At 45.5% G+C, this 10,036-nt stretch overlaps 1 protein-coding gene across 1 annotated transcript; it reads right to left on the bottom strand.

The window, feature by feature from the left end:
- Positions 1-8,244: 8,244 nt before the first annotated feature.
- On the bottom strand, positions 8,245-9,186 carry LOC125531403 (agamous-like MADS-box protein AGL80). Its single transcript, XM_048695822.1, has one exon. It carries the CDS (start codon positions 9,184-9,186, stop codon positions 8,245-8,247), a length of 942 nt encoding a protein of 313 aa, XP_048551779.1.
- Between the last annotated feature and the right edge of the window lie 850 nt (positions 9,187-10,036).

Below are 10,036 nucleotides of genomic sequence, written 5' to 3'. Positions count from 1 at the left end.
TGTCGATCGGATAGAGAATAGGAACCTAATTGATCTTGAGGGTCTAATTCAAATTATTTTGCTTCTCTGTGGTACATGCTATCTATAAATGTTGTGGACTTTGCTTGTGCAAATTAAGCTTTTTATTTGCTATCACTCATTGTGAAAATTAAGTCAATGATCTCTTGGGCGTACTAGACAACAGTATAATTGTTAGTAGTATATTTTACTATATGAGGCATTCATCTTCCGGGCATAGGGCGGTGATGTCTACTACGCAACTTTATTCTCGTAGACTCGTGTTGGGCCTCCTTGCACATAGTTTTATAGGACAGTAGCAATTTTCCCTCAAGTGGATGACCTAAGATTTATCAATCCGTGAGAGGTATAGGATGAAGATGTTCTCTCTCAAGAAACCCTACAACCAAATAATAAAATCTCTCTTGTGTCCCCAACACACCGAATACAATGATAATTTGTTTAGGTGCACTAGTTCAGCGAAAAGATGGTGATACAAGTGTAATATGGATAGCAGATATTGGTTTTTGTATTATGAACAATAAAAAACAGCAAGATAGCAATTGATAAGACAGAGCACAAATGGTATTGCAATGCTTGAAAATGAGGCCTAGGGTACGTAATTTCACTAGTGCAATCTCCCAACAATGTTAATATAATTAGATCATATAACCGTCCATCAACGTGCGATGAAGAATCACTCCAAAGTTTCTATCTAGCGGAGAACATAAGAAGAATCGTTTGTAGCTATTCTTTCCGATAGATCTATCCAAAAGTTCGTACTAAAATAACACCGAGTTATTCTTTCCGATCGATCTATCAAGAGTTCGTACTAAAAAAACACCAAAGCAACTTCAGATTCATAATACTCAATCCAACACAAAGAACTTCAAAGAGTGCCCCAAGATTTCTACCGGAGAAATAAAAGACGAGAACGTGCACCAACCCCTACGCATAGATTACCCCAATGTCACCTCGGGAATCCGCGAGTTGAGTTCCCAAACACATATCAAGTGAATCAATATGATACCCCATTCTCGCCATGAGTATTCATATGCAAGACATATATAAACGTATTCAATCCGATAAAACGAAATCTCAAAGGGAAAACTCAATTCATCACAACAAGATAGAGAGGGGAAAACACCATATGATCCGACTATATTAACAAAGCCTGTGATACATCAAGATCGTGACATCTCAAGAACACGACAGAGAGATTAAACACATAGCTACTGGTACAAACCCTCAGCCCCGAGGGTGGACTACTCCCTCCTCATCGTGGTGGTCGCCGCGATGATGAAGATGGCCACCGGTGATGATTGCCCCCTCCGGCAAAGTGCCTAAACGGGGTCTAGATTGGTTTCTCGTGGGTACATAGCCTTGCGGCGGCGAAACTTCTGATCTAGGGTAACCCCGAGGGTTTTTGGAATATTTGGGAATTTATAGGGTAAAGAGGGGTGCGGGAGGCCACCGAGGTGGGCACAACCCACCTTGGGTTATGCCCCCCTCGGCCCCCCCTCCCCAGGTGCTACTCTGGCCCATTGGATGTCCTCTGGTCCATAAAAAATCCATAAAAAGTTTCGCGGTGTTTGGACTCTGTTTGATATTGATTTCCTGCGATGTAAAAACCAAGTAAAAAACAACAACTGGCACTGGGCACTGGGCCAATAGGCTAGTCCCAAAAAATGATATAAAGTAGCTATACAATGATTGTAAAACATCCAAGAATGATAATATAACAGCATGAATAGTTCGTAAATTATAGATACGTTGGAGAGTATCAGGCAGTCGCCTATTTACGTGGCCAATGGACGAGCCCTGACCTTGCCATTTCTGCTGAAAATATTGTAGAAACAATAATGTTTGCATATTTTATTCGATATCCAAGGAGATTTAGAAAGAAAGAACTAGTTATGCACCCGGCCTATGGACGAGCCCTGACCTTGCCATTCATGCTGGATTTGTCCATTCCCTTGACATCAGCAGTCAATCTAGTCAAATATGTATTTAATGGTTTAACCCCATTGACCCATATAACGCATCATTGTGGTTTGACAACTACAAGGAAGAAGTTGTGAAATTAACTAGTTGTATTCACTGTATTCTCTTGTCGACAACAAGTTGTATTTCCGGTCTTTGATATTCTGGTTACCTTGATTAGTTACCTTGATATTCATACTCATTCAGAGTTACAGAGTTCTAAGTACCCCCATTTACCAAATCTCAACTTTGTCACACTCCCCACAAGCATGTGAAATCGTCTTGCCGCTCCCCTCACCATTCATTTTGTCTTGAAATATGAAATGGTATTGTGTTAGATGTTAATTAAAAGCTAGCTTGGAACAACACAAACCCCACATCACTCTTGCAACGCAATGTCACATAGTGAGCTGCATACCTACCTATATTCACCTTATTGGCTTATCACGGGCATGCAATTAATCAACTTTTAATTGTCTAACCTACCCTAATCCTTTACCCACATCTATCTATTTTGGCAAAAAATGGACTGTTGGCAAAGCAATCATACATTCCTTCCTCTTGTATTTTTGAAATCCAGCCCTGATTCTATCCTTGATTTCCCCCTTATCCCGACTCCAGAAATCATATGTATATTGCACTATAACTTCATTTACACACACTCTTGTTCCTTTCATGCTCCTCAAGAACACGTGTGAACCATGACACTTCACATCTTAGTCTGATCCATTTGATATATGTAAAGCATGGAAGGATTGTGTGTTTAGTATTGAATGCGACATAAAAATACATACCTTGTTTTCTTCACATCATTGAGCCAATAAGAAAACACAGAACCTATTGGTAAACTACTAGTATCTTCAGCTTCGGTCATGTTTCATGGAACTCTATTGATAACTCATCACTTGTATGTCACCTTATCACATTATCACAAGTATTGCCTTACTGCATTTTTCCTTCCATTCGCATTGTGCTCATCATGAGAATTGAAGAAATCATGCACCTCTTCCAGTTTCTTTTACACATTTATTTACATATACTCCATAAGAAGAGAACGTTTCAAATGTAAAATGTCAAAGGTCAACTAGACCGTAATTGATTCCATACAACATAAATATGACTACTTACGCTAGATCACTAGGGATGGAAACACGTGAAGGGAAGGATGGAAGTGGTCACAATAGTTGGAAAGGGGTGCATTTTTCCTATAAAGAATGGCTGGTCCTTATCAACTCTGTCGGTTGTAATATGGTTCATTACATGATGTCCTTCTTCCACGCGCGAAATGAAGTTGAATGCATTTGTGTGGGTGCTTATTATTGATAGTTTTAAGAAGCGGAGACACTTTAATTCTGGTAAATATTAATTACTCTTGGGTCTTCTGTACTACTTATACTGAAGAAAGCGTTGAGCACCTTATTTCTATTGGCCCTTAAGCATTTTTCTTGTTGGACATGCTTCAAATCTAGTGGTCTCCGAATGCCACGCGGATTGCTTCTATACCAAGCTAAAGTGCTGTTTTTTTTTTGCAAAAGAAGCTAAAGTGCTGTTTGTTGGTAACCTATTTTTTGAAATCTTTGTTACCATGGCTTGGAATTTGGAAGGAGCACAATAATTTCATTTTTGAGGTCAGTTCTTGCAGCTTGTATAGTTTATCTCTAGCAAAAAGAACTAGAAGCACACCATGGAACCAGGGCCGGCCCTGGGTAGGGGCAAGAAGGGCGACGCCCTAGGGCCCAGCCCGATTGGGGGCCCCGACCCTGTGCATATATATACTACACAACCGAACAAGACGGGCCTTAAAGCATGTAGCGCACGTACTGTTAAAAAAACTAGTAGGTTACTTGAATTGTGAAAGGCACAATCCCAGTCTCGTTTCAATCGATCCATCTCATAACACCAACCGCCGTCGTTTCTTATTCCTGTATCCTCGTTCCCCGTTCTGCTCCTACTCCCGAAGCATGCAACATGCCTAGCAAATTATTGGATATTGCTGCTATACTTGATTCCTTTGATACCCTTTCAGTTTCTCCATCTCACTCCTCTATGGATTTGCCTATAACTATTCTCATCTAGCGGACGGCCACAGGCAGAGACAACCCTTCATAAGCTCAGTTACTTTGCAAGTTGCAGCAGGACATTTTCTTGGGTCAAAGGCCTACAAAGTTCTTGTAATTTCATAGTCCTTTTCCGCTTGATTTTTGTACTGTTTTTCTTTGTTTTCCAGCGATTCCCTGACTGATCTTCTATTTCTGTACGGGGTTGTTCATTTGAGGATACGAGGACCCTAGGAAGACCTGATATGCTTGGGATTGGATAGCTGGATTTCTTCTATTTTTCATCAGACAAATTCAGGTATTTCGACTCCTTTCTTGTAAAATGTTGGCTAAAAACATGATTTTGAGAAAGAAGAAAGAAAATGCTAGCAGATAAGTTAGATCCGATATATTTTATTTAGTAATGAAAAAAGGATGTTTTTTAGGCATAAAAATGTTGTGCTTTGTATCTTTTTTTTGCACCGATTGTGCTATGCATCGATGTAATATATATTTTTCACTATATTAGGCCCACTTTTTAAGTTCGCCCCGGGCCTCTGAAATGTCAGGACCGGCCCTGCATGGAACTAGCTCCTAATTGCAAACTTATATGCTGAAGGAGGACAGGGGCAGTGGGATGATGTAGAGTTAGAGAACTGATGGTGAAGTGGTGCAGAGGTCGTAGGCGATTCGAGAGCCTCAGTGAAGCCACAGGATGATGCCTCCACTGACCGAAACTGGCCTGTTGCCCGCTGTCGCCAAGGTAAGTGAGGCCATGATTTCTCCTTCTCGCCTCTGATCATCGGTCATGAGGCGTCTTGCCAAGAAAGATGACTAAGGATGGAGTGGATGAAAAAAAGTGGTCGTCCTCGGCTTAATCACCTGGAACTAGACGCAGTTACCATGCACAAAACACATGTAAAAATCACCTAGCTCCAACTAGGGGGTGGAGGGCGAGCATCGACTGTACGGTGAACTCAGTAGTCTCTGTGCATTGCAAATGATGATAGTTCTTCTTCTTACTTGGTTGTTCACTTGTTCTGCATTTTACAAGTTTCAGAAATATTGGCTAATCGGGCAAACTGTGCCATGCTGTCGCTGTGTAATAAAGGAGAAATGTCTAACAGCTCCCGGGTGCCCCTGGTTCTCCATACCTAATATCTATACCTAATATTAAAGTACGGAGCCTTTTCTGGTTCTCCATAAGTCACCTACTTATATCCGTTGATTTTGTGTAAATCATAAAGATTGATGGTTGAGATTTAGTGGATCTACGATAACTGTTCGGACCCAAATAGGGACCAATCAATTTTCTATGCTAAACTTTCCTACATGATGGGTTCGCTGGCATACACACTAAGCTGGCTTGGGCCATGTAGTTGTGCGTTGATGGGCTTTTACGGAACGCGGGCTTTTTTCTATGTGTTCGTTTTCTAGAAAAAAAATCTATGCATTCATCCGTTGTTTCTTCTGTTCGTCATTTGGTTTCAGACAAGCCGATCCCAACACATCCATAGGAGTTTGTATGCAACATCTCCACGTCTCTTAAATACCTCTTCCAAATCAAAACAATATCCTGGTAATCAGCCTTAGCGGAAGGTGGTCTGGACGCAATGGCGCTAAAGTGGGTCGTCCAGTACGCGGCCGCACCAACGCTGGTGCCATCATATCTCCTTCTTCCGTCCACGCGATGGACCTTGCCACCTTTTGTGTGATGGTGGCCCGCACCTGCGCCATCGCCTGCCAGAGCCTCAGCTCCATCACAACGCAATCGATGGCGATCTACGTGCCATCGCCTTCCTCCAAGGTGTCGTGGTCGTCGCCCAGCCTGCCGTCCATGAGCCCCGCCACCCCAGCCGCCGTCGTGCGCGGCAGCACCTTCACCGCTAGGTACTGGTCGTTGTCATCTGGGCCTGGCGCTCCGGCAGCCGGCTAGCCAGTGATGGCCTCGAGCAGCAGCACACGAAGCCATACACATCGGACTTTTTGGACACGATGCCCATGCGGAGGAAGAAGGGGCCCACATAGCCCGCGGCGGCGGCCAAGAAGTTGCCCTCTCAAGCCGACCCAGGGTCATGGAGCCGCACGCGACCGTCGCTGTCCATGAGCATATGTTGGAGGATGAGACGTCGCCGTGCACCATGGAGATGTGGTCGTGGGGGTGCTCCAGCGCAACGGCCACGTCAGGGAGGACGCGCATGCGGGGTGGAGTGGAGCTGGTCAGCCAGGCTGCCGCCGGGCATCTACTCCAGCACCAGCGCTCCCCACGGCGCACAACACTAGCACACCACGGCGTATGCTGCTGTCCCGTTGTAAAACCATGTTGTCCTCACCCCATCCCATGCACCGCGTGATCCGACCTAGCGACGACGTGGTCGCCGTTCGCGTTTTTCTTGCATCGCCCAGCCGTGCCTCTCAGTGGTCTTACATGTATGTCAATACGTCATCATGGGCACGAGCAATGGACTATGACAGGAACTCGGATAAGGAGCGGCAAAGAGCTGGACTATGAGACTCCACGAGGGAAATGAGCCACTGGAGGCATGAGGGGCACGTCATTGGTACGTGTTTGTCTGAAATTTAAACACATGGATATACTTTCAGTCATTAGATTTTGTTTAGCCGCGGTATTGCATCTATGTGTTGTGTTGGTTTGCAGGCTACACCCATACCTAGCTTGCCAGGAGGGAACGCCATCTGCCAAGTATACTAAATTTTTAGAATTGATAACGATTGTAACACCTGATGGAATGACCAAACTCCCAATCCTGCCATGTCCCGTCCGGCTTCTACGTACTTCCCTCGAACTCCGCCCTCAGTGTGCCTTCCATCCCCGATGATGTTCCACGGCCCAGTTCCTCGATCCGACCAATCCTGTGCAAAAACTGGTAGGAATATGTGGGAAGGTGTATGGACCAGATGCATAGCGTGAATCTCGGATGGCGTCCATCATGTCTATTTCCATCATATAAGTGTTTTAAAGTTTTGATTTTGAAATATTCGCTTGCGTAGGCGCAATGAAGGGTGCGACATGCGGTGGCGAACTCATTGGCGTGGGATTGATCATCTTCGGGAGCGTTGTGCTCAGGCGAACACCGCTATCATCGTCGGTGAGGGTGGCAAGGAGGATAGGCAGACCTGTTGAGAGTTTTGAGTTATGCTTATTGTGCAAGAGGCAAGATAAATTGTTTCCCCGTTGCAACGCACGGGCATATTTGCTAGTTCATATAAAATTGAAAAAAATTTCAAAAAATCTGAAACTTTCAGGGATCAAAGATTATCAAAGGTCTGATGTTCCTGCAAAGTTTCAGCAACAAATAACCTTTGTGGAGCCCTCACAAGAAAATAAACAAAATCACTGCTAAAAAATGTACATAAACTTTGAAACATGATTTTGTTTTTTTATTTGAGTGCTCTCGAATGTTATTTTTAGCTAAAACTTTGCAAGATCATCAAAAGTTTCATGATGTTCGATGTCCCAAAGTTTCAGATTTTTTTGATTTTTATTGAATTTGTTTTGAATTTACTGTTCATAGAGGGTGTAGGGGCACCCGGGTGCTGAAAATCCTATCTCGTAATAGATTCTAATCTTTATCCAGGCATGCGTAAACAATCCAGCAAAAACTGTCACCATGCAATTAAGTCGCAAATCATTAATTCTCCAGCACATTTACATTCCTCCAGGACAGCATATCTTCAGCACGTTTCTACCCCCCAAAACGCAAGATTTTAGACACCAAAAATATCATGACATCAAAGGCCCTGCCAGTACATCTCCCGAAACACGACCATGTTTCTTTCTTTTAATCGTGGTAGCAATCAGGGAACTACCAGGCACGCAGCTGTGCTGTACTTAAGTGCCGTAATACACACAACAAGCTGCTGATTTCTCTAAACACATGCAACTTACGATCTGCGACGAACTGAACAACCACAGAGATCAAACGAAGGCCTATGGAAGAGACTTAGAGACCCCTACTGAATAACAAATTCAATCACTACAAATAAAAATGCCTTATTCATCAAAAATAATTATTAAAGTGCCCTGGCTCAGAGAGCATGGCGAATAAAACCATACACATAGACGAGATATAACAATTCCAGGAAATAGCTGAATGTCTCATCTTCACGATGCCATCTGTAGAATTTAACCATGCAGAAACTAATAAAACGAGACGAGACGAGATCGACGCTAGCTTGCCATGCACTCCAACGATCCTCATCCAGCTTACATGGGAGGGAACTGACTCCAATCGAACTCCAGATTGAACGACTGCATCTGCATCATCATATCACCGCCGGTGAAGCCGGCCCCTTCGTGGCCACCAGCGTAGCCACCGTAGACCAGGGTGCCAAGATCCCCTCCGGAGCTCAGCAGCGTGCCCTCCTGCCGCTGCACTGGCGCCTGATGCAGCGCTGTAGACCCCATGTCTACGCTGCCGGTGGTGACCCATGGAGCTGGCGGCGGCGCCTGGTACATGGGAGGGAAATGACACGAACCAAACTCCAGATTGAAGGACTGCATCTGCATCACCGTATCACCGCCGGTGAAGTCGGCCCCGTCGTGACCACCAGCGTAGCCACCGACCAGGGTGCCCTCCTGCTGTTGTTCTGGCGCCTGATACAGCGCCGGAGACCCCATGTCTATGCTGCCGGTGGTGACGCATGGAGCTGGCGGCGGCGCCTGGGAATGAGTTTTCCCCATGCGTTCGCCCAAGCTCTTCATCAGCTCCTCCACCTTGTAGCCAACGCGGGCGAGCTGCTCCACGCTGATGCCAACGAGGCCCGGGAGGTTCCCGTCCATGATCTGTTGCAGGAGGTACCTGGTCTCGCGGTCCTGGCATTCGCGGCGGGACTTGTCGACTTTCTCCTGGAGCTTGGCAATGCCCTCGGTGAGTAAGCCCTCCTGGTCCATCGTCTTCTTGCAATGCCCCAGCTCCGGCATGCTCTTGAATCCATTCAGGATACCCACCGCCTTGTCAGGGGAAGGAAACACCTCAGGCGCCGCCCCGCCCTCGCCGTACACCACCACGCAGGTCTCGACGTCGCACAGGGTGCCCAGCTCGCCCGCCTTCTTCATCAGCCCCTTCAGACGCTGCTTGTACCTAGAGCGCCGGGTCGAGTCGTCGCGGACGTACCCCAGGGTCACCTTCTTCGGAAGCCGACCCATTGCCACTCTTGCCGGCCGGCCAAGGGATAACTAAAACTAGCGGAGGAATGGAATGTCGTTGTTGGTTTCCTAGGCATGGAGGACGGGTAGATTTATAGTGGAGGGATCGCCTAGCTAAGGATTAATTTCATGATATGATATTGGCGACAGATAGGGAAAATATTGCATAAGATTTGGTGCCTTAATTGTGCCCCCTCTGTAATTTTGGCGTCCTTTTAAACCTTTCTTTTAGTATAACTCTGTAATTTTGGCATCCGTTTAAACCTTTTAACTTTGGGAAACACTTTCAATCCGTCGTCTGATTCTTTCCAATCTTGAGGCTGTTAGCTTCGGCCTCTCGTCCCAAACTGCTGGCTATTTCCACGTACATAATTCTCTCGTGTAAAAACAAAAAAAACAAATCACCACGTCTCACATCTCACATCTCCCATAATAAGCAGAGTAGGTGGGGGACATCAGACATGCTTGCCTTCCGTGTAGGTGGTGTCGATCTCCGTGCAGCAGTTGCTGTCGCCGCGGGGTCATATCATCGTCGGCTCGATGCACCTATGGAGTGATACTATCATCCATTCTTCTTTTGTCTCTCGTGCGTACTTATATGCTTCTATATATTGTATAGAAGTTTTGCTTCATACGATGCCAACGATGCTTCTTTGTTTCTAACATGTTCCTATTGTATACCGGCCGTTGGGCGCATGGCGGAAGTGCGACCGGAAGATGAAGGTGGACCCGTACATGTTGTCGTCAGCTGTGTTGATTATACCAGACATGGCAAAGTTTGCAGTGTGATGAACCCGACTTGTGAGCCCTGTTGGTGGGGTCCGACAGGCATGCTAGCGCTCTTCGGCAT

Source organism: Triticum urartu, unplaced genomic scaffold (genome assembly GCF_003073215.2).
Source record: "Triticum urartu cultivar G1812 unplaced genomic scaffold, Tu2.1 TuUngrouped_contig_7033, whole genome shotgun sequence".
Classification (NCBI taxonomy): domain Eukaryota; kingdom Viridiplantae; phylum Streptophyta; class Magnoliopsida; order Poales; family Poaceae; genus Triticum; species Triticum urartu.
This window is presented reverse-complemented; position numbering and strand designations above follow the sequence as displayed.

Coding starts and splice junctions, on each gene's coding strand:
- LOC125531403 (XM_048695822.1), bottom strand. CDS start 9,186: ATGGGTCGGCTTCCGAAGAAGGTGACCCTGGGGTACGTCCGCGACGAC.